Raw genomic sequence first — 24,820 nt, forward strand, 5'->3', positions numbered from 1 at the left:
TGAGTGACTGAGTGAGTGGTGGGTGAGTGAGTGAGTGCCTAAGTGAGTGAGTGAGTGTCTGAGTGAGTGAGTGACTGAGTGAGTGAGTGAGTGGGTGAGTGAGTGAGTGGCTGAGTGAGTGAGTGAGTGGCTGAGTGAATGAGTGGTGAGTGAGTGGGTGAGTGAGTGGGTGAGTGAGTGAGTGCCTGAGTGAGTGAGTGAGTGCCTGAGTGAGTGAGTGGGTGAGTGAGTGAGTGGCTGAGTGAGTGAGTGGTGAGTGAGTGAGTGAGTGCCTGAGTGAGTGAGTGAGTGAATGAGTGAGTAGCTGAGTGAGTGGTGAGTGAGTGAGTGTCTGAGTGAGTGAGTGGCTGAGTGAGTGAGTGGTGAGTGAGTGTCTGAGTGAGTGAGTGAGTGGGTGAGTGGGTGAGTGAGTGAGTGGTGAGTGAATAACTGAGTGAGTGGTGAGTGAGTGAGTGTCTGAGTGAGTGAGTGGGTGAGTGAGTGGATGAGTGAGTGAGTGGGTGAGTGAGTGGTGAGTGAGTGACTGAGTGAGTGAGTGGTGAGTGAGTGATGAGTGAGTGGTGAGTGAGTGGGTGAGTGACTGAGTGAGTGAGTGACTGAGTGAGTGAGTGGTGGGTGAGTGAGTGACTAAGTGAGTGACTGAGTGAGTGAGTGACTAAGTGAGTGAGTGACTGAGTGAGTGAGTGAGTGGTGGGTGAGTGGTGAGTGACTAAGTGAGTGAGTGGGTGACTGACTGAGTGAGTGACTGAGTGAGTGAGTGAGTGACTGAGTGAGTGAGTGACTAAGTGAGTGAGTGAGTGAGTGTCTGAGTGAGTGAGTGACTGAGTGAGTGAGTGACTGAGTGAGTGAGTGACTGAGTGAGTGACTGAGTGAGTGACTAAGTGAGTGAGTGAGTGAGTGACTGAGTGAGTGAGTGAGTGACTGAGTGAGTGAGTGACTGAGTGAGTGACTGAGTGACTGAGTGACTGAGTGAGTGAGTGAGTGACTAAGTGAGTGAGTGAGTGAGTGACTGAGTGACTGAGTGACTGAGTGAGTGAGTGACTAAGTGAGTGAGTGGTGAGTGAGTGGTGGGTGAGTGGTGGGTGAGTGGTGAGTGAGTGGTGAGTGAGTGACTGAGTGACTGAGTGACTGAGTGAGTGAGTGACTAAGTGAGTGAGTGAGTGAGTGACTGAGTGACTGAGTGAGTGAGTGACTAAGTGAGTGACTGAGTGAGTGACTGAGTGACTGAGTGACTGAGTGAGTGAGTGAGTGACTAAGTGAGTGAGTGAGTGACTGAGTGACTGAGTGAGTGAGTGACTAAGTGAGTGAGTGGTGAGTGAGTGGTGGGTGAGTGGTGGGTGAGTGGTGAGTGAGTGGTGAGTGAGTGACTGAGTGACTGAGTGAGTGAGTGACTAAGTGAGTGAGTGAGTGAGTGAGTGACTGAGTGAGTGAGTGACTAAGTGAGTGACTGAGTGAGTGACTGAGTGACTGAGTGACTGAGTGAGTGAGTGACTAAGTGACTGAGTGAGTGAGTGACTGAGTGAGTGGTGGGTGAGTGGTGGGTGAGTGGTGAGTGAGTGGTGAGTGAGTGGTGACTGAGTGACTGAGTGACTGAGTGACTAAGTGAGTGAGTGACTAAGTGAGTGAGTGACTAAGTGAGTGAGTGACTAAGTGAGTGAGTGACTGAGTGAGTGAGTGAGTGACTGAGTGACTGAGTGAGTGAGTGAGTGACTGAGTGACTGAGTGAGTGAGTGGGTGAGTGAGTGAGTGGTGAGTGAATAACTGAGTGGCTGAGTGAGTGACTGAGTGACTGAGTGAGTGAGTGAGTGTCTGAGTGAGTGAGTGGGTGAGTGAGTGGGTGAGTGAGTGAGTGGTGAGTGAGTGGTGAGTGAGTGACTGAGTGAGTGAGTGGTGAGTGAGTGATGAGTGAGTGGTGAGTGAGTGAGTGAGTGACTGAGTGAGTGAGTGAGTGAGTGAGTGTCTGAGTGAGTGAGTGGGTGAGTGAGTGGGTTAGTGAGTGAGTGGTGAGTGAGTGGTGAGTGAGTGACTGAGTGAGTGAGTGGTGAGTGAGTGATGAGTGAGTGGTGAGTGAGTGGGTGAGTGACTGAGTGAGTGAGTGAGTGAGTGAGTGACTGAGTGAGTGAGTGACTGAGTGAGTGAGTGACTGAGTGAGTGACTGAGTGAGTGACTAAGTGAGTGAGTGAGTGAGTGACTGAGTGAGTGAGTGAGTGACTGAGTGAGTGAGTGACTGAGTGACTGAGTGAGTGAGTGAGTGACTAAGTGAGTGAGTGAGTGAGTGACTGAGTGACTGAGTGACTGAGTGAGTGAGTGACTAAGTGAGTGAGTGGTGAGTGAGTGGTGGGTGAGTGGTGGGTGAGTGGTGAGTGAGTGGTGAGTGAGTGACTGAGTGACTGAGTGACTGAGTGAGTGAGTGACTAAGTGAGTGAGTGAGTGAGTGAGTGACTGAGTGAGTGAGTGACTAAGTGAGTGACTGAGTGAGTGACTGAGTGACTGAGTGACTGAGTGAGTGAGTGACTAAGTGACTGAGTGAGTGAGTGACTGAGTGAGTGGTGGGTGAGTGGTGGGTGAGTGGTGAGTGAGTGGTGAGTGAGTGGTGACTGAGTGACTGAGTGACTGAGTGACTAAGTGAGTGAGTGACTAAGTGAGTGAGTGACTAAGTGAGTGAGTGACTAAGTGAGTGAGTGACTGAGTGAGTGAGTGAGTGACTGAGTGACTGAGTGAGTGAGTGAGTGACTGAGTGACTGAGTGAGTGAGTGACTAAGTGAGTGAGTGACTGAGTGAGTGAGTGACTGAGTGACTGAGTGAGTGAGTGACTGAGTGAGTGAGTGACTGAGTGAGTGACTAAGTGAGTGAGTGACTGAGTGAGTGAGTGACTGAGTGAGTGAGTGACTAAGTGAGTGAGTGAGTGAGTGAGTGAGTGACTGAGTGAGTGAGTGACTGAGTGACTGAGTGACTGAGTGAGTGAGTGACTAAGTGAGTGAGTGACTGAGTGAGTGAGTGACTGAGTGACTGAGTGAGTGAGTGAGTGACTGAGTGAGTGAGTGACTGAGTGAGTGACTAAGTGAGTGAGTGACTGAGTGAGTGAGTGACTGAGTGAGTGAGTGACTAAGTGAGTGAGTGAGTGAGTGAGTGACTGAGTGAGTGAGTGACTGAGTGAGTGAGTGACTAAGTGAGTGAGTGACTGAGTGAGTGAGTGACTGAGTGAGTGACTAAGTGAGTGAGTGACTGAGTGAATGAGTGACTGAGTGAGTGAGTGACTAAGTGAGTGAGTGGTGAGTGAGTGGTGGGTGAGTGGTGGGTGAGTGGTGAGTGAGTGGTGAGTGAGTGACTGAGTGACTGAGTGACTGAGTGAGTGAGTGACTAAGTGAGTGAGTGAGTGAGTGAGTGACTGAGTGAGTGAGTGACTAAGTGAGTGACTGAGTGAGTGACTGAGTGACTGAGTGACTGAGTGAGTGAGTGACTAAGTGACTGAGTGAGTGAGTGACTGAGTGAGTGGTGGGTGAGTGGTGGGTGAGTGGTGAGTGAGTGGTGAGTGAGTGGTGACTGAGTGACTGAGTGACTGAGTGACTAAGTGAGTGAGTGACTAAGTGAGTGAGTGACTAAGTGAGTGAGTGACTAAGTGAGTGAGTGACTGAGTGAGTGAGTGAGTGACTGAGTGACTGAGTGAGTGAGTGAGTGACTGAGTGACTGAGTGAGTGAGTGACTAAGTGAGTGAGTGACTGAGTGAGTGAGTGACTGAGTGACTGAGTGAGTGAGTGACTGAGTGAGTGAGTGACTGAGTGAGTGACTAAGTGAGTGAGTGACTGAGTGAGTGAGTGACTGAGTGAGTGAGTGACTGAGTGAGTGAGTGACTAAGTGAGTGAGTGAGTGAGTGAGTGACTGAGTGAGTGAGTGACTGAGTGACTGAGTGACTGAGTGAGTGAGTGACTAAGTGAGTGAGTGACTGAGTGAGTGAGTGACTGAGTGACTGAGTGAGTGAGTGAGTGACTGAGTGAGTGAGTGACTGAGTGAGTGACTAAGTGAGTGAGTGACTGAGTGAGTGAGTGACTGAGTGAGTGACTAAGTGAGTGAGTGAGTGAGTGACTGAGTGAGTGAGTGACTGAGTGAGTGAGTGACTAAGTGAGTGAGTGACTGAGTGAGTGAGTGACTGAGTGAGTGACTAAGTGAGTGAGTGACTGAGTGAGTGAGTGACTGAGTGAGTGAGTGAGTGAGTGACTGAGTGACTGAGTGACTGAGTGAGTGAGTGACTAAGTGGGTGACTGAGTGAGTGACTGACTGAGTGGGTGAGTGGTGGGTGAGTGACTAAGTGAGTGAGTGGTGAGTGAGTGACTGAGTGACTGAGTGACTGAGTGACTGAGTGAGTGAGTGACTAAGTGAGTGAGTGACTGAGTGAGTGAGTGAGTGAGTGAGTGACTAAGTGAGTGAGTGACTGAGTGAGTGAGTGACTAAGTGAGTGACTGAGTGAGTGAGTGACTGAGTGACTGAGTGACTGAGTGAGTGAGTGACTAAGTGGGTGACTGAGTGAGTGAGTGAGTGAGTGGGTGAGTGTCTGACTGAGTGACTGAGTGAGTGACTGAGTGTCTGACTGAGTGACTAAGTGAGTGAGTGACTGAGTGGGTGAGTGGTGGGTGAGTGGTGGGTGAGTGAGTGAGTGAGTGAGTGAGTGAGTGACTGAGTGGGTGAGTGGTGGGTGAGTGGTGGGTGAGTGGTGGGTGAGTGAGTGAGTGAGTGAGTGGTGGGTGAGTGGTGGGTGAGTGAGTGAGTGACTAAGTGAGTGGTGAGTGAGTGGTGGGTGAGTGGTGGGTGAGTGGTGGGTGAGTGAGTGAGTGAGTGAGTGGTGGGTGAGTGAGTGAGTGAGTGAGTGAGTGGTGGGTGAGTGGTGGGTGAGTGGTGGGTGAGTGAGTGAGTGAGTGAGTGAGTGAGTGACTGAGTGGGTGAGTGGTGGGTGAGTGGTGGGTGAGTGAGTGAGTGGTGGGTGAGTGGTGGGTGAGTGGTGGGTGAGTGGTGGGTGAGTGGTGGGTGAGTGAGTGAGTGAGTGACTAAGTGAGTGGTGGGTGAGTGGTGGGTGAGTGGTGGGTGAGTGGTGGGTGAGTGAGTGAGTGAGTGAGTGACTGAGTGGGTGAGTGGTGGGTGAGTGGTGGGTGAGTGGTGGGTGAGTGAGTGAGTGAGTGAGTGGTGGGTGAGTGGGTGAGTGGTGGGTGAGTGGTGGGTGAGTGAGTGACTAAGTGAGTGGTGGGTGAGTGAGTGAGTGAGTGACTAAGTGAGTGAGTGAGTGAGTGAGTGAGTGGTGGGTGAGTGGTGGGTGAGTGGTGGGTGAGTGAGTGAGTGAGTGAGTGACTGAGTGGGTGAGTGGTGGGTGAGTGGTGTGGTGAGTGAGTGAGTGAGTGAGTGGTGTGAGTGGGTGAGTGGTGGGTGAGTGGTGGGTGAGTGAGTGACTAAGTGAGTGGTGGGTGAGTGGTGGGTGAGTGAGTGAGTGAGTGACTAAGTGAGTGGTGAGTGAGTGGTGGGTGAGTGGTGGGTGAGTGGTGGGTGAGTGGTGGGTGAGTGGTGGGTGAGTGGTGGGTGAGTGGTGGGTGAGTGAGTGAGTGAGTGGTGGGTGAGTGAGTGAGTGAGTGGTGGGTGAGTGGTGGGTGAGTGGTGGGTGAGTGGTGGGTGAGTGGTGGGTGAGTGGTGGGTGAGTGGTGGGTGAGTGGTGGGTGAGTGGTGGGTGAGTGGTGGGTGAGTGGTGGGTGAGTGAGTGAGTGAGTGGTGGGTGAGTGAGTGAGTGAGTGGTGGGTGAGTGGTGGGTGAGTGGTGGGTGAGTGGTGGGTGAGTGGTGGGTGAGTGGTGGGTGAGTGAGTGAGTGAGTGAGTGACTAAGTGAGTGGTGAGTGAGTGGTGGGTGAGTGGTGGGTGAGTGAGTGAGTGAGTGGTGGGTGAGTGGTGGGTGAGTGGTGGGTGAGTGAGTGAGTGAGTGGTGGGTGAGTGGTGGGTGAGTGGTGGGTGAGTGAGTGAGTGAGTGAGTGGTGGGTGAGTGAGTGAGTGAGTGGTGGGTGAGTGGTGGGTGAGTGAGTGAGTGAGTGAGTGGTGGGTGAGTGGTGGGTGAGTGGTGAGTGAGTGGTGGGTGAGTGGTGAGTGAGTGGTGGGTGAGTGGTGGGTGAGTGGTGGGTGAGTGAGTGAGTGAGTGGTGGGTGAGTGGTGGGTGAGTGGTGAGTGAGTGGTGAGTGAGTGGTGGGTGAGTGGTGAGTGAGTGGTGGGTGAGTGACTAAGTGAGTGGTGGGTGAGTGGTGGGTGAGTGGTGGGTGAGTGGTGGGTGAGTGGTGGGTGAGTGACTAAGTGAGTGGTGGGTGAGTGACTGAGTGAGTGACTAAGTGAGTGAGTGACTAAGTGAGTGAGTGACTAAGTGAGTGACTGAGTGACTGAGTGAGTGAGTGAGTGACTAAGTGAGTGAGTGGTGGGTGAGTGGTGGGTGAGTGGTGGGTGAGTGGTGGGTGAGTGGTGGGTGAGTGGTGGGTGAGTGGTGGGTGAGTGGTGAGGAGTTTTACTTTTTCTCGACACTCCGGCTCCCAGATTGTGGTTCAGATCGAACGGATCTGAGGAGGAAGAACACAGTTACACTGTACACCACACTGTACACCACACTGTACACCACACTGTACACCACACTGTACACTACACTGTACACCACACTGTACACCACACAATACACTACACACCACACTGTACACCACACTGCACACCACACTGTACACCACACCGCACACCACACTGTACACCACACTGCACACCACACTGTACACCACACTGTACACCACACTGTACACTACACTGTACACCACACTGTACACCACACAATACACTACACACCACACTGTACACCACACTGTACACCACACCGCACACCACACTGTACACCACACCGCACACCACACTGTACACCACACTGTAGACCACACTGTACACCACACTGTACACCACACTGTACACCACACAATACACTGCACACCACACTGTACACCACACTGTACACCACACTGTACACTACACAACACACTACACTGTACACTACACACTACACTGTACACTACACTGTACACTACACACTACACTGTACACTACACTATACACTACACTAAACTGTACACTACACACTGTCTCTCTCTGTGTCTCTGTGGGTCTCTGTGTGTCTCTCTGTGTGTCTGTGTGTGTCTCTGTGTGTCTCTGTGTGTCTCTGTGTGTCTCTGTGTGTCTCTGTGTGTCTCTGTGTGTCTCTCTGTGTGTCTCTGTGTGTCTCTGTGTGTCTGTGTGTGTCTCTGTGTCTCTCTGTGTGTCTCTGTGTGTGTCTCTGTGTGTGTCTCTCTGTGTGTCTCTGTGTGTCTCTGTGTGTCTCTGTGTCTCTGTGTGTCTCTGTGTGTCTCTGTGTGTCTCTCTGTGTGTCTCTGTGTGTCTCTGTGGGTCTCTGTGTGTCTCTGTGTGTCTCTGTGTGTCTGTGTGTCTCTGTGTGTCTCTGTGTGTCTGTGTGTGTCTGTGTGTGTCTCTGTGTGTGTCTCTGTGTGTCTCTGTGTGTCTCTGTGTGTCTCTGTGTGTCTCTGTGTGTCTCTGTGTGTCTCTGTGTGTATCTGTGTGTCTCTGTGTGTCTGTGTGTCTCTGTGTGTCTGTGTGTGTCTGTGTGTCTCTGTGTGTCTCTGTGTGTCTCTGTGTGTCTCTGTGTGTCTCTGTGTCTCTCTGTGTGTCTCTGTGTCTCTGTGTGTCTCTGTGTGTCTCTGTGTGTCTCTGTGGGTCTCTGTGTGTCTCTGTGTGTCTCTGTGGGTCTCTGTGTGTCTCTGTGTGTCTCTGTGTGTCTCTGTGTGTCTCTGTGTGTCTCTGTGGGTCTCTGTGTGTCTCTGTGTGTCTCTGTGTGTCTCTGTGTGTCTCTGTGTCTCTCTGTGTGTCTCTGTGGGTCTCTGTGTGTCTCTGTGTGTCTGTGTGTCTCTGTGTGTCTCTGTGTGTCTCTGTGTGTCTCTGTGTGTCTCTGTGTGTCTCTGTGTGTCTCTGTGTCTCTGTGTGTCTCTGTGTCTCTCTGTGTGTCTCTGTGTGTCTCTGTGTCTCTGTCTCACCCTCTATAAAGATGTATTTTGATGTCCACTGCTTCTCGAAGGAGCTGAGTGTCTCCCGTTGTCTCACGGAGATCACTCTGTCTCTGTGTGTCTCTGTGTGTCTCTGTGTGTCTCTGTGTCTCTGTCTCACCCTCTATAGAGATGTATTTTGATGTCCACTGCTTCTCGAAGGAGCTGAGTGTCTCCCGTTGTCTCACGGAGATCACTCTGTCTCTGTGTCTCTGTGTGTCTCTGTGTGTCTCTGTGTGTCTCTGTGTGTCTCTGTGTGTCTCTCCCGCACCCTCTATAGAGATGTATTTTGATGTCCACTGCTTCTCGAAGGAGCTGAGTGTCTCCCGTTGTCTCACGGAGATCACTCTGTCTCTGTGTCTCTGTGTGTCTCTGTGTGTCTCTGTGTGTCTCTGTGTCTCTGTGTGTCTCTGTGTGTCTCTGTGTCTCTGTCTCACCCTCTATAGAGATGTATTTTGATGTCCACTGCTTCTCGAAGGAGCTGAGTGTCTCCCGTTGTCTCACGGAGATCACTCTGTCTCTGTATCTCTGTGTGTCTCTGTGTCTCTGTGTGTCTCTGTGTCTCTGTGTCTCTGTGTGTCTCTCTGTCTCTGTCTCACCCTCTATAGAGATGTATTTTGATGTCCACTGCTTCTCGAAGGAGCTGAGTGTCTCCCGTTGTCTCACAGAGATCACTCTGTCTCTGTGTCTCTGTGTGTCTCTGTGTGTCTCTGTGTGTCTCTGTGTGTCTCTGTGTCTCTGTGTCTCTGTGTGTCTCTCTGTCTCTGTCTCACCCTCTATAGAGATGTATTTTGATGTCCACTGCTTCTCGAAGGAGCTGAGTGTCTCCCGTTGTCTCACAGAGATCACTCTGTCTCTGTGTGTCTCTGTGTGTCTCTGTGTCTCTGTGTGTCTCTGTGTGTCTCCCGCACCCTCTATAGAGATGTATTTTGATGTCCACTGCTTCTCGAAGGAGCTGAGTGTCTCCCGTTGTCTCACGGAGATCACTCTGTCTCTGTGTGTCTCTGTGTGTCTCTGTGTCTCTGTGTGTCTCTGTGTGTCTCCCTCACCCTCTATAGAGATGTATTTGGATGTCCACTGCTTCTCGAAGGAGCTGAGTGTCTCCCGTTGTCTCACGGAGATCACTCTGTCTCTGTGTGTCTCTGTGTGTCTCTGTGTCTCTGTGTGTCTCTGTGTGTCTCCCTCACCCTCTATAGAGATGTATTTGGATGTCCACTGCTTCTCGAAGGAGCTGAGTGTCTCCCGTTGTCTCACGGAGATCACTCTGTCTCTGTGTCTCTGTGTGTCTCTGTGTGTCTCTGTGTGTCTCTGTGTGTCTCTGTGTGTCTCCCGCACCCTCTATAGAGATGTATTTTGATGTCCACTGCTTCTCGAAGGAGCTGAGTGTCTCCCGTTGTCTCACAGAGATCACTCTGTCTCTGTGTGTCTCTGTGTGTCTCTGTGTGTCTCTGTGTGTCTCTGTGTGTCTCTGTGTGTCTCTGTGTGTCTCTGTGTGTCTCTGTGTGTCTCCCTCACCCTCTATAGAGATGTATTTTGATGTCCACTGCTTCTCGAAGGAGCTGAGTGTCTCCCGTTGTCTCACGGAGATCACTCTGTCTCTGTGTCTCTGTGTGTCTCTGTGTGTCTCTGTGTGTCTCTGTGTGTCTCTGTGTGTCTCTGTGTGTCTCTGTGTCTCTCCCGCACCCTCTATAGAGATGTATTTGGATGTCCACTGCTTCTCGAAGGAGCTGAGTGTCTCCCGTTGTCTCACGGAGATCACTCTGTCTCTGTGTCTCTGTGTGTCTCTGTGTGTCTCTGTGTGTCTCTGTGTGTCTCTGTGTGTCTCTGTGTGTCTCTGTGTCTCTCCCGCACCCTCTATAGAGATGTATTTGGATGTCCACTGCTTCTCGAAGGAGCTGAGTGTCTCCCGTTGTCTCACGGAGATCACTCTGTCTCTGTGTGTCTCTGTGTGTCTCTGTGTGTCTCTGTGTGTCTCTGTGTGTCTCTGTGTGTCTCTGTGTCTCTGTCTCACCCTCGATGGAGATGTATTTTGATGTCCACTGCTTCTCGAAGGAGCTGAGTGTCTCCCGTTGTCTCACGGAGATCACTCTGTCTCTGTGTGTCTCTGTGTGTCTCTGTGTGTCTCTGTGTGTCTCTGTGTGTCTCTGTGTGTCTCTGTGTGTCTCCCTCACCCTCTATAGAGATGTATTTTGATGTCCACTGCTTCTCGAAGGAGCTGAGTGTCTCCCGTTGTCTCACGGAGATCACTCTGTCTCTGTGTCTCTGTGTGTCTCTGTGTGTCTCTGTGTGTCTCTGTGTGTCTCTGTGTGTCTCTGTGTGTCTCTGTGTGTCTCTGTGTCTCTGTCTCACCCTCGATGGAGATGTATTTTGATGTCCACTGCTTCTCGAAGGAGCTGAGTGTCTCCCGTTGTCTCACGGAGATCACTCTGTCTCTGTGTCTCTGTGTGTCTCTGTGTGTCTCTGTGTGTCTCTGTGTGTCTCTGTGTGTCTCTGTGTGTCTCTGTGTGTCTCTGTGTCTCTGTCTCACCCTCGATGGAGATGTATTTTGATGTCCACTGCTTCTCGAAGGAGCTGAGTGTCTCCCGTTGTCTCACGGAGATCACTCTGTCTCTGTGTCTCTGTGTGTCTCTGTGTGTCTCTGTGTGTCTCTGTGTGTCTCTGTGTGTCTCTGTGTGTCTCTGTGTGTCTCTGTGTCTCTGTCTCACCCTCTATAGAGATGTATTTTGATGTCCACTGCTTCTCGAAGGAGCTGAGTGTCTCCCGTTGTCTCACGGAGATCACTCTGTCTTGGAAGTCGAACTCCTCTGTGTAGAATCGCAGCAGCCCCAGCCAGAGCTCCCCCACCGACTCGCGGTTCTCACCAAAATGGGGCCATCGCGACTTCTACACGGAGACACGGTGAGACACACGGTGAGACACGGTGAGACACGGTGAGACACGGTGAGACACGGTGAGACACGGTGAGAGACACAGAGAGACACGGAGACACGGAGAGACACGGGGAGAGACACACGGTGAGACACACAGAGAGACACGGTGAGACACGGAGAGACACGGGGAGACACACGGTGAGACACACAGAGAGACACGGAGACACGGTGAGACACGGTGAGACGGAGAGACACGGTGAGACACACACGGAGACACACGGAGACACGGTGAGACACACGGAGAGACACACAGAGAGACACGGAGAGACACACACGGAGACACACGGAGACACGGGGAGAGACACACGGTGAGACACACAGAGAGACACAGAGACACGGTGAGACACGGTGAGACACGGTGAGACACACAGAGAGACACGGAGACACGGGGAGACACACGGTGAGACACGGTGAGACACGGTGAGACACGGTGAGACACGGAGACACGGTGAGACACACGGAGAGACACGGTGAGACACGGTGAGACACGGTGAGACACGGAGAGACACGGTGAGACACGGTGAGACACGGTGAGACACACAGAGAGAGAAACAGAGACACGGTGAGACACGGTGAGACAGAGAGAGACAGAGAGACACAGATAAAGACACACAGAGACTCACAGAGACACACAGAGACACACAGAGACACACAGAGACACACAGAGACACACAGAGAGACACACAGACACACAGAGAGACACACAGAGACACACAGATACACACAGAGACACACAGAGACACAGAGACACACAGAGACACACAGAGACACACACAGACACACAGAGACACAGAGAGACACACAGAGACACACAGAGAGACACACAGAGACACACACAGACACACAGAGACACACAGAGACAGAGACACAGAGACACACAGAGACACACAGAGACAGAGACACAGAGAGACCCACAGAGACAGAGACACAAAGAGACCCACAGAGACACACACAGACACACAGAGACACAGAGAGACACACAGAGACACACACAGACACACAGAGACACAGAGACACAGACACAGAGACACGGAGAGACACAGAGACACACAGAGACACAGAGTTAGTAGTGATAGTGGTAGTTAGTGTGCTAGTTAGTGTACTAGTTAGTGTGCTAGTTAGTGTATTAGTTAGTGTACTAATGTACTAGTTAGTGTGCTAGTTAGTGTGCTAGTTAGTGTACTAGTTAGTGTGCTAGTTAGTGTGCTAGTTAGTGTGCTAGTTAGTGTGCTAGTGTGCTAGTTAGTGGTGTAGTTAGTGTGCTAGTTAGTGTACTAGTTAGTGTGCTAGTTAGTGTGCTAGTTAGTGTGCTAGTTAGTGGTGTAGTTAGTGTGCTAGTTAGTGTACTAGTTAGTGTGCTAGTTAGTGTACTAGTTAGTGTGCTAGTTAGTGTGCTAGTTAGTGTGCTAGTTAGTGTACTAGTTAGTGTGCTAGTTAGTGTACTAGTTAGTGTGCTAGTTAGTGTGCTAGTTAGTGTACTAGTTAGTGTGCTAGTTAGTGTGCTAGTTAGTGTGCTAGTTAGTGTGCTAGTTAGTGTACTAGTTAGTGTGCTAGTTAGTGTACTAGTTAGTGTACTAGTTAGTGTACTAGTTAGTGTGCTAGTTAGTGTGCTAGTTAGTGTACTAGTTAGTGTGCTAGTTAGTGTACTAGTTAGTGTGCTAGTTAGTGTACTAGTTAGTGTGCTAGTTAGTGTACTAGTTAGTGTGCTAGTTAGTGTACTAGTTAGTGTGCTAGTGTGCTAGTTAGTGTGCTAGTTAGTGTACTAGTTAGTGTGCTAGTTAGTGTACTAGTTAGTGTGCTAGTTAGTGTGCTAGTTAGTGTACTAGTTAGTGTGCTAGTGTGCTAGTTAGTGTGCTAGTTAGTGTGCTAGTTAGTGTGCTAGTTAGTGTGCTAGTTAGTGGTGTAGTTAGTGTACTAGTTAGTGTGCTAGTTAGTGTACTAGTTAGTGTGCTAGTTAGTGTGCTAGTTAGTGTACTAGTTAGTGTGCTAGTGTGCTAGTTAGTGTGCTAGTTAGTGTGCTAGTTAGTGTGCTAGTTAGTGGTGTAGTTAGTGTACTAGTTAGTGTGCTAGTTAGTGTACTAGTTAGTGTGCTAGTTAGTGTACTAGTTAGTGTGCTAGTTAGTGTACTAGTTAGTGTGCTAGTTAGTGTGCTAGTTAGTGTACTAGTTAGTGTGCTAGTTAGTGTACTAGTTAGTGTACTAGTTAGTGTGCTAGTTAGTGTACTAGTTAGTGTGCTAGTTAGTGTGCTAGTTAGTGTGCTAGTTAGTGTGCTAGTGTACTAGTTAGTGTGCTAGTTAGTGTACTAGTTAGTGTGCTAGTTAGTGTGCTAGTTAGTGTGCTAGTTAGTGTGCTAGTGTACTAGTTAGTGTGCTAGTTAGTGTACTAGTTAGTGTACTAGTGTGCTAGTTAGTGTGCTAGTTAGTGTGCTAGTTAGTGTGCTAGTTAGTGTGCTAGTGTACTAGTTAGTGTGCTAGTTAGTGTACTAGTTAGTGTACTAGTGTGCTAGTTAGTGTACTAGTTAGTGTACTAGTTAGTGTACTAGTTAGTGTGCTAGTTAGTGTGCTAGTTAGTGTGCTAGTGTACTAGTTAGTGTGCTAGTTAGTGTACTAGTTAGTGTACTAGTGTGCTAGTTAGTGTGCTAGTTAGTGTGCTAGTTAGTGTGATAGTTAGTGTGCTAGTTAGTGTGCTAGTTAGTGTGCTAGTTAGTGTGCTAGTTAGTGTGCTAGTTAGTGTGCTAGTTAGTGTGCTAGTTAGTGTGATAGTTAGTGTGCTAGTTAGTGTGCTAGTTAGTGTGCTAGTTAGTGTGCTAGTTAGTGTGCTAGTTAGTGTGCTAGTTAGTGTGCTAGTTAGTGTACTAGTTAGTGTACTAGTTAGTGTGCTAGTTAGTGTGCTAGTTAGTGTACTAGTTAGTGTGCTAGTTAGTGTGCTAGTTAGTGTGCTAGTTAGTGTGCTAGTGTACTAGTTAGTGTGCTAGTTAGTGTGCTAGTTAGTGTGATAGTTAGTGTGCTAGTTAGTGTGATAGTTAGTGTGCTAGTTAGTGTGCTAGTGTGCTAGTTAGTGTGCTAGTGTGCTAGTTAGTGTGCTAGTTAGTGTGCTAGTTAGTGTACTAGTTAGTGTACTAGTTAGTGTACTAGTTAGTGTGCTAGTGTGCTAGTTAGTGTACTAGTTAGTGTACTAGTTAGTGTACTAGTTAGTGTACTAGTTAGTGTGCTAGTTAGTGTGCTAGTTAGTGTACTAGTTAGTGTACTAGTTAGTGTACTAGTGTACTAGTTAGTGTGCTAGTTAGTGTGCTAGTTAGTGTGCTAGTGTACTAGTTAGTGTGCTAGTTAGTGTGCTAGTTAGTGTACTAGTTAGTGTACTAGTGTACTAGTTAGTGTGCTAGTTAGTGTGCTAGTTAGTGTGCTAGTTAGTGTGCTAGTTAGTGTGCTAGTTAGTGTACTAGTTAGTGTACTAGTTAGTGTACTAGTTAGTGTGCTAGTTAGTGTGCTAGTTAGTGTACTAGTTAGTGTGCTAGTTAGTGTACTAGTTAGTGTACTAGTTAGTGTGCTAGTTAGTGTACTAGTTAGTGTGCTAGTTAGTGTACTAGTTAGTGTACTAGTTAGTGTACTAGTTAGTGTGCTAGTTAGTGTGCTAGTTAGTGTGCTAGTTAGTGTGCTAGTTAGTGTGCTAGTTAGTGGTGTAGTTAGTGTACTAGTTAGTGTGCTAGTTAGTGTACTAGTTAGTGTGCTAGTTAGTGTACTAGTTAGTGTGCTAGTTAGTGTGCTAGTTAGTGTGCTAGTGTACTAGTTAGTGTGCTAGTTAGTGTACTAGTTAGTGTACTAGTGTGCTAGTTAGTGTGCTAGTTAGTGTGCTAGTTAGTGTGCTAGTTAGTGTGCTAGTGTACTAGTTAGTGTGCTAGTTAGTGTACTAGTTAGTGTACTAGTGTGCTAGTTAGTGTACTAGTTAGTGTACTAGTTAGTGTACTAGTTAGTGTGCTAGTTAGTGTGCTAGTTAGTGTGCTAGTGTACTAGTTAGTGTGCTAGTTAGTGTACTAGTTAGTGTACTAGTGTGCTAGTTAGTGTGCTAGTTAGTGTGCTAGTTAGTGTGATAGTTAGTGTGCTAGTTAGTGTGCTAGTTAGTGTACTAGTTAGTGTGCTAGTTAGTGTACTAGTTAGTGTGCTAGTTAGTGTGCTAGTTAGTGTGCTAGTTAGTGTGCTAGTTAGTGTGCTAGTTAGTGTGATAGTTAGTGTGCTAGTTAGTGTGCTAGTGTACTAGTTAGTGTGCTAGTTAGTGTGCTAGTTAGTGTGATAGTTAGTGTGCTAGTTAGTGTGATAGTTAGTGTGCTAGTTAGTGTGCTAGTGTGCTAGTTAGTGTGCTAGTGTGCTAGTTAGTGTGCTAGTTAGTGTACTAGTTAGTGTACTAGTTAGTGTACTAGTTAGTGTACTAGTTAGTGTGCTAGTGTGCTAGTTAGTGTACTAGTTAGTGTACTAGTTAGTGTACTAGTTAGTGTACTAGTTAGTGTACTAGTTAGTGTGCTAGTTAGTGTGCTAGTTAGTGTACTAGTTAGTGTACTAGTTAGTGTACTAGTGTACTAGTTAGTGTGCTAGTTAGTGTGCTAGTTAGTGTGCTAGTGTACTAGTTAGTGTGCTAGTTAGTGTGCTAGTTAGTGTACTAGTTAGTGTACTAGTGTACTAGTTAGTGTGCTAGTTAGTGTGCTAGTTAGTGTACTAGTTAGTGTACTAGTGTACTAGTTAGTGTGCTAGTTAGTGTGCTAGTTAGTGATGGTTACCAGTTGTTTAATGTCACTGAAGAAGTAGGCGTTCCATCCGTCCACAGAGACCAGAGGGGGCGGCTTCCCCTCTTCAGCTCCGTCGTAGAGCTACAGAGACACGGGGAGAGACACGGTGAGACACGGGGAGAGACACGGGGAGACACAGAGACACGGGGAGAGAGAGACACGGTGAGACACGGGGAGAGAGAGACACGGGGAGAGACACAGAGACACGGGGAGTGACACGGTGAGAGAGAGAGACACGGGGAGAGACACAGAGACACGGGGAGTGACACGGTGAGAGAGAGAGACACGGGGAGAGAGACACGGGGAGAGACACGGAGAGACACGGGGCGAGACACGGTGAGAGAGAGAGAGACACGGGGAGAGACACGGAGACACGGGGAGAGACACGGTGAGAGAGAGACACGGAGAGAGACACGGTGAGACACGGGGAGAGACACGGTGAGACAGACACGGTGAGAGACACGGAGACACGGGGAGAGACACAGAGACACGGGGAGAGACACGGTGAGAGAGAGACACGGTGAGACACGGGGAGAGAGAGACACGGGGAGAGACACGGAGACATGGGGAGAGACACAGTGAGACACGGGGAGAGAGACACGGGGAGAGACACAGAGACACGGGGAGTGACACGGTGAGAGAGAGAGACACGGGGAAAGAGACACGGGGAGAGAGACACGGAGAGAGACACGGGGAGAGACACGGTGAGACAGAGACACGGTGAGAGACACGGAGACACGGGGAGAGGCACGGTGAGAGAGAGACACGGTGAGACACGGGGAGAGAGAGACACGGGGAGAGACACGGTGAGAGAGAGACACGGTGAGACACGAGGAGAGAGAAACACGGGGAGAGACACGGTGAGACAGAGACACGGTGAGAGACACGGAGACACGGGGAGAGACACGGTGAGAGAGAGACACGGTGAGACACGAGGAGAGAGAGACACGGGGAGAGACACGGTGAGACAGAGACACGGTGAGAGACACGGAGACACGGGGAGAGACACGGTGAGAGAGAGACACGGTGAGACACGAGGAGAGAGAGACACGGGGAGAGACACAGAGACACGGGGAGTGACACGGTGAGAGAGAGAGACACGGGGAGAGAGACACGGGGAGAGACACGGGGAGAGAGAGAGACACGGTGAGAGAGACACGGGGAGAGACACGGTGAGAGACACAGGGAGAGAGACACGGAGAGAGACACGGTGAGACACGGGGAGAGACACGGTGAGACAGAGACAAGGTGAGAGACACGGAGACACGGAAAGAGACACGGTGAGACACGGGGAGAGACACGGTGAGAGACACGGGGAGAGACACGGGGAGACAGACACGGGGAGAGAGACACGGGGAGAGAGAGACACGGGGAGAGAGACACGGGGAGAGAGAGACACGGGGGGAGAGACACGGGGGGAGAGACACGGGGAGAGAGACACGGGGAGAGAGACACGGGGAGAGAGACACGGGGAGAGAGACACGGGGAGAGAGACACGGGGAGAGAGACACGGGGAGAGAGACACGGGGAGAGAGACACGGGGAGAGACACGGGGAGAGACACGGGGGGAGAGACACGGGGAGAGAGACACGGGGAGAGAGACACGGGGAGAGAGACACGGGGAGAGACACGGGGGGAGAGACACGGGGAGAGAGACACGGGGAGAGAGACACGGGGGGAGAGACACGGGGAGAGAGACACGGGGAGAGACACGGGGAGAGACACGGGGGGAGAGACACGGGGAGAGAGACACGGGGAGAGAGACACGGGGAGAGAGACACGGGGAGAGAGACACGGGGGGAGAGACACGGGGGGAGAGACACGGGGAGAGAGACACGGGGAGAGAGACACGGGGGGAGAGACACGGGGGGAGAGACACGGGGAGAGAGACACGGGGGGAGAGACACGGGGAGAGAGACACGGGGAGAGACACGGGGAGAGACACGGGGGGAGAGACACGGGGAGAGAGACACGGGGAGAGAGACACGGGGGGAGAGACACGGGGAGAGAGACACGGGGGGAGAGACAGGGGGGGAGAGACACGGGGAGAGAGACACGGGGAGAGAGACACGGGGAGAGAGACACGGGGAGAGAGACACGGGGAGAGAGACACGGGGAGAGAGACACGGGGAGAGAGACACGGGGAGAGACACGGGGAGAGACACGGGGGGAGAGACACGGGGAGAGAGACACGGGGAGAGAGACACGGGGAGAGACACGGGGAGAGAGAGAGACACGGGGAGAGAGACACGGGGAGAGACACGGAGAGACACGGGGCGAGACACGGTGAGAGAGAGAGAGACACGGGGAGAGACACGGAGACACGGGGAGAGACACGGTGAGAGAGAGACACGGAGAGAGACACGGTGAGACACGGGGAGAGACACGGTGAGACAGACACGGTGAGAGACACGGAGACACGGGGAGAGACACAGAGACACGGGGAGAGACACGGTGAGAGAGAGACACGGTGAGACACGGGGAGAGAGAGACACGGGGAGAGACACGGAGACATGGGGAGAGACACAGTGAGACACGGGGAGAGAGACACGGGGAGAGACACAGAGACACGGGGAGTGACACGGTGAGAGAGAGAGACACGGGGAAAGAGACACGGGGAGAGAGACACGGAGAGAGACACGGGGAGAGACACGGTGAGACAGAGACACGGTGAGAGACACGGAGACACGGGGAGAGGCACGGTGAGAGAGAGACACGGTGAGACACGGGGAGAGAGAGACACGGGGAGAGACACGGTGAGAGAGAGACACGGTGAGACACGAGGAGAGAGAAACACGGGGAGAGACACGGTGAGACAGAGACACGGTGAGAGACACGGAGACACGGGGAGAGACACGGTGAGAGAGAGACACGGTGAGACACGAGGAGAGAGAGACACGGGGAGAGACACGGTGAGACAGAGACACGGTGAGAGACACGGAGACACGGGGAGAGACACGGTGAGAGAGAGACACGGTGAGACACGAGGAGAGAGAGACACGGGGAGAGACACAGAGACACGGGGAGTGACACGGTGAGAGAGAGAGACACGGGGAGAGAGACACGGGGAGAGACACGGGGAGAGAGAGAGACACGGTGAGAGAGACACGGGGAGAGACACGGTGAGAGACACAGGGAGAGAGACACGGAGAGAGACACGGTGAGACACGGGGAGAGACACGGTGAGACAGAGACAAGGTGAGAGACACGGAGACACGGAAAGAGACACGGTGAGACACGGGGAGAGACACGGTGAGAGACACGGGGAGAGACACGGGGAGACAGACACGGGGAGAGAGACACGGGGAGAGAGAGACACGGGGAGAGAGACACGGGGAGAGAGAGACACGGGGGGAGAGACACGGGGGGAGAGACACGGGGAGAGAGACACGGGGAGAGAGACACGGGGAGAGAGACACGGGGAGAGAGACACGGGGAGAGAGACACGGGGAGAGAGACACGGGGAGAGAGACACGGGGAGAGAGACACGGGGAGAGACACGGGGAGAGACACGGGGGGAGAGACACGGGGAGAGAGACACGGGGAGAGAGACACGGGGAGAGAGACACGGGGAGAGACACGGGGGGAGAGACACGGGGAGAGAGACACGGGGAGAGAGACACGGGGGGAGAGACACGGGGAGAGAGACACGGGGAGAGACACGGGGAGAGACACGGGGGGAGAGACACGGGGAGAGAGACACGGGGAGAGAGACACGGGGAGAGAGACACGGGGAGAGAGACACGGGGGGAGAGACACGGGGGGAGAGACACGGGGAGAGAGACACGGGGAGAGAGACACGGGGGGAGAGACACGGGGGGAGAGACACGGGGAGAGAGACACGGGGGGAGAGACACGGGGAGAGAGACACGGGGAGAGACACGGGGAGAGACACGGGGGGAGAGACACGGGGAGAGAGACACGGGGAGAGAGACACGGGGGGAGAGACACGGGGAGAGAGACACGGGGGGAGAGACAGGGGGGGAGAGACACGGGGAGAGAGACACGGGGAGAGAGACACGGGGAGAGAGACACGGGGAGAGAGACACGGGGAGAGAGACACGGGGAGAGAGACACGGGGAGAGAGACACGGGGAGAGACACGGGGAGAGACACGGGGGGAGAGACACGGGGAGAGAGACACGGGGAGAGAGACACGGGGAGAGAGACACGGGGAGAGAGACACGGGGGGAGAGACACGGGGGGAGAGACACGGGGAGAGAGACACGGGGAGAGAGACACGGGGGGAGAGACACGGGGGGAGAGACACGGGGAGAGACACGGGGAGAGAGACACGGGGAGAGACACGGGGAGAGACACGGGGAGAGAGACACGGGGAGAGAGACACGGGGGGAGAGACACGGGGGGAGAGACACGGGGAGAGAGACACGGGGGGAGAGACAGGGGGGGAGAGACACGGGGAGAGAGACACGGGGAGAGAGACACGGGGAGAGAGACACGGGGAGAGAGACACGGGGAGAGAGACACGGGGAGAGAGACACGGGGAGAGAGACACGGGGGGAGAGACACGGGGAGAGAGACACGGGGAGAGAGAGACACGGGGGGAGAGAGACACGGGGAGAGAGAGACACGGGGAGAGAGACACGGGGAGAGAGACACGGGGGGAGAGACACGGGGGGAGAGACACGGGGAGAGAGACACGGGGAGAGAGAGACACGGGGAGAGAGACACGGGGAGAGAGAGACACGGGGAGAGAGACACGGGGAGAGAGAGACATGGGGAGAGAGACACGGGGAGAGACACGGGGAGAGACACGGGGAGAGAGACACGGGGAGAGAGACACGGGGAGAGAGAGACACGGGGAGAGAGACACGGGGAGAGAGACACGGGGAGAGAGAGACACGGGGGGAGAGACACGGGGAGAGAGACACGGGGAGAGAGACGCGGGGAGAGAGAGACACGGGGATACGATGATGATGCTACTACTACCACTACTACTGATGACACTACTAATGATGATACTACTACTGATACTACTACTGATGACACTACTAATGATGATACTACTACTGATACTACTACTGATGACACTACTAATGATGATACTACTACTGATACTACTACTGATGACACTACAAATGATGATACTACTACTGATACTACTACTGATGACACTACTAATGATGATACTACTACTGATGACACTACTAATGATGATACTACTACTGATACTACTACTGATGACACTACTAATGATGATACTACTACTGCTACTAGTACTACCGCTAGTAGTACTGGTACTATAAGGTCACCTGCTGCAGCACAGGTGCTACAGGCGGCTGCCGCTGCTGCAGGAAGTAGAGCAGCATCAGGATGTAGCCGTAGGACGAGAGGGAACCACGTGACGCGTCACCAATGTCACACACCTAGTGACACACACAGTGACACAGTGACACACACACACACACAGTGACACACACACACACACACAGTGACACACACACACACACACAGTGACACACACACACACAGTGACACACACACACACACAGTGACACACACACACACACACAGTGACACACACAGTGACACACACACAGTGACACACACACACACACACAGTGACACACACAGTGACACACACACACAGTGACACACACACACACAGTGACACACACACACAGTGACACACACACACACAGTGACACACACACACACACACAGTGACACACACACACACACACAGTGACACACACACAGTGACACACACACAGTGACACACACAGTGACACACACACACACAGTGACACACACACACACACACAGTGACACACACACACACACAGTGACACACACACACAGTGACACACAGTGACACACACACACAGTGACACACACACACAGTGACACACACAGTGACACACACACACAGTGACACACACACACAGTGACACACACAGTGACACACACACACACACAGTGACACACACACACACAGTGACACACACACACACAGTGACACACACACACACAGTGACACACACACACACAGTGACACACACACAGTGACACACACACAGTGACACACACAGTGACACACACACAGTGACACACACACACACACAGTGACACACACAGTGACACACACACACAGTGACACACACACACACAGTGACACACACACACACAGTGACACACACACACAGTGACACACACACACAGTGACACACACACACAGTGACACACACACACAGTGACACACACACACAGTGACACACACACACAGTGATACACACAGTGACACACACAGTGACACACACACAGTGACACACACACACAGTGACACACACAGTGACACACACACACAGTGATACACACAGTGACACACACAGTGATACACACAGTGACACACACACAGTGACACACACACAGTGACACACACACTGTGACACACACAGTGACACACACACACAGTGACACACACACACAGTGACACACACAGTGACACACACACAGTGACACACACACACAGTGACACACACAGTGACACACAGTGACACACACACACAGTGACACACACACACAGTGACACACACACACACCTAGTGACACACACACACACCTAGTGACACACACACAGTGACACACACACACAGTGACACACACACACACAGTGACACACACACAGTGACACAGTGACACACACACAGTGACACACAGACACACACACAGTGACACACACACACAGTGACACACACACACACAGTGACACACACACACACAGTGACACACACACAGTGACACACACACAGTGACACACACACAGTGACACACACACACACACAGTGACACACACACACACAGTGACACACACACACACAGTGACACACACACACACAGTGACACACACACACACAGTGACACACACACACACACACAGTGACACACACACAGTGACACACACACACACACAGTGACACACACACAGTGACACACACACAGTGACACACACACAGTGACACACACACAGTGACACACACAGTGACACACACACACAGTGACACACACACACAGTGACACACACACACAGTGACACACACACAGTGACACACACACACAGTGACACACACACACACACAGTGACACACACACACAGTGACACACACACACAGTGACACACACACACAGTGACACACACACACACAGTGACACACACACACACACAGTGACACACACACAGTGACACACACAGTGACACACACAGTGACACACACAGTGACACACACACAGTGACACACACACAGTGACACACACACACAGTGTCACACACACAGTGACACACACACAGTGACACACACACACAGTGACACACACACACAGTGACACACACACAGTGACACACACAGTGACACACACACAGTGACACACACACAGTGACACACACACAGTGACACACACACACACACAGTGACACACACACACACACACAGTGACACACACACACACAGTGACACACACACACAGTGACACACACACACACAGTGACACACACAGTGACACACACACACAGCCAGTCATCTCGGTCATCTCAGTCAGTCGACCCGTGGCACCTGCTGGGTCTGCCCCGTGACCTCCTGCCAGCGGGCGTTCGACACTTCACGTGGCCTCAAGGTGCACATGGCCTGGCACAAGCGTCGTGGTGACGTCACCGCCACTTACTCACCCACTCACTCACCCACTCACTCACTCACCCACTTACTCACCCACTCACCCACTCATTGACTTACTCACTCACCCACCCACCCACTCACTCATTCACTCACTCACTCACCCACTCACCCACCCACTCACCCACTCACTGTGTGTGTGTCACTGTGTGTGTGTCACTGTGTGTGTGTCACTGTGTGTGTGTCACTGTGTGTGTGTCACTGTGTGTGTGTCACTGTGTGTGTGTCACTGTGTGTGTGTCACTGTGTGTGTGTCACTGTGTGTGTGTGTCACTGTGTGTGTGTCACTGTGTGTGTGTCACTGTGTGTGTGTCACTGTGTGTGTGTCACTGTGTGTGTGTCACTGTGTGTGTGTCACTGTGTGTGTATGTCACTGTGTGTGTGTCACTGTGTGTGTGTCACTGTGTGTGTGTCACTGTGTGTGTGTGTGTCACTGTGTGTGTGTCACTGTGTGTGTGTCACTGTGTGTGTGTCACTGTGTGTGTGTGTGTCACTGTGTGTGTGTCACTGTGTGTGTGTGTGTCACTGTGTGTGTGTCACTGTGTGTGTCTCACCTTGGCGAACACCTTCAGGGTGTATCCGAGGATCTGGACGCGAGGGTCAAGCAGCGCGTACGTAGCCAACATCCTCGTGTTGTGCTGAGCCTGGGGTCACGCAGAGGTCACGCGGGGGTCACGGATAGGTCACGGATAGGTTATGGAGGTCATGGATAGGTCATAGGGGAGGTCTCCGAGGGGGTCACAGAGAGGTCATGGAGGTCACGGAGGGGGTCACAGAAAGGTCACGGAGAGGTTACACAGACGTCATGGATAGGTCGTAGGGAGGTCACGGAGGGGGTCACGGAGGGGGTCACGGAGGGGTCACGGAGGGGTCACGGAGGGGGTCACGGAAGGGGTCACGGAGGGGTCACGGAGGGGACACGGAGGGGGTCACGGAGGGGGTCACGGAGAGGTCACGAAGCGTGCTGTAGAGGCTGATGGCTCCCTCTTTGTCTGTGTCACTGTGTGTCTGTGTGTGTGTCTGTGTGTGTGTGTGTGTCTGTGTGTGTGTGTGTCTGTGTGTGTGTGTGTGTCACTGTGTGTGTGTGTATGTGTGTGTGTCTGTGTGTGTCTGTGTGTGTGTCTGTGTCTGTGTGTGTCTGTGTGTGTGTGTGTGTGTCTGTGTGTGTGTCTGTGTGTGTGTCTGTGTGTGTGTGAGTGAGTGTGTGAGTCACCAGGGTGTTGTACAGGCTGATGTCTCCCTCCAGAGATGAGCTGCGGTGCTCAAACTTGACGATGGGAACCTTCGCCGTCGTGATGGGGAGGATGTTGCGGAGACCTGAAGACATCAACATCATCATCATC

At 52.0% G+C, this 24,820-nt stretch overlaps 1 protein-coding gene across 1 annotated transcript in view; it reads right to left on the minus strand.

The window, feature by feature from the left end:
- LOC144954072 (uncharacterized) overlaps positions 1-24,820 on the minus strand; it is a 65,550-nt gene that overhangs the window by 16,585 nt on the left and 24,145 nt on the right. The window contains exons 7-12 of the mRNA XM_078884652.1: positions 24,691-24,794; positions 24,032-24,121; positions 21,063-21,176; positions 15,782-15,871; positions 10,789-10,966; positions 6,524-6,571 (exon numbers count right to left, since the gene is read on the minus strand). Coding sequence (XP_078740778.1) covers positions 6,524-6,571; positions 10,789-10,966; positions 15,782-15,871; positions 21,063-21,176; positions 24,032-24,121; positions 24,691-24,794 — 624 coding nt within the window. The remainder of the gene's footprint in view (positions 1-6,523; positions 6,572-10,788; positions 10,967-15,781; positions 15,872-21,062; positions 21,177-24,031; positions 24,122-24,690; positions 24,795-24,820) is intronic.

Source organism: Lampetra fluviatilis, unplaced genomic scaffold (genome assembly GCF_964198595.1).
Source record: "Lampetra fluviatilis unplaced genomic scaffold, kcLamFluv1.1 SCAFFOLD_201, whole genome shotgun sequence".
Taxonomy (NCBI): Eukaryota; Metazoa; Chordata; class Hyperoartia; order Petromyzontiformes; family Petromyzontidae; genus Lampetra; species Lampetra fluviatilis.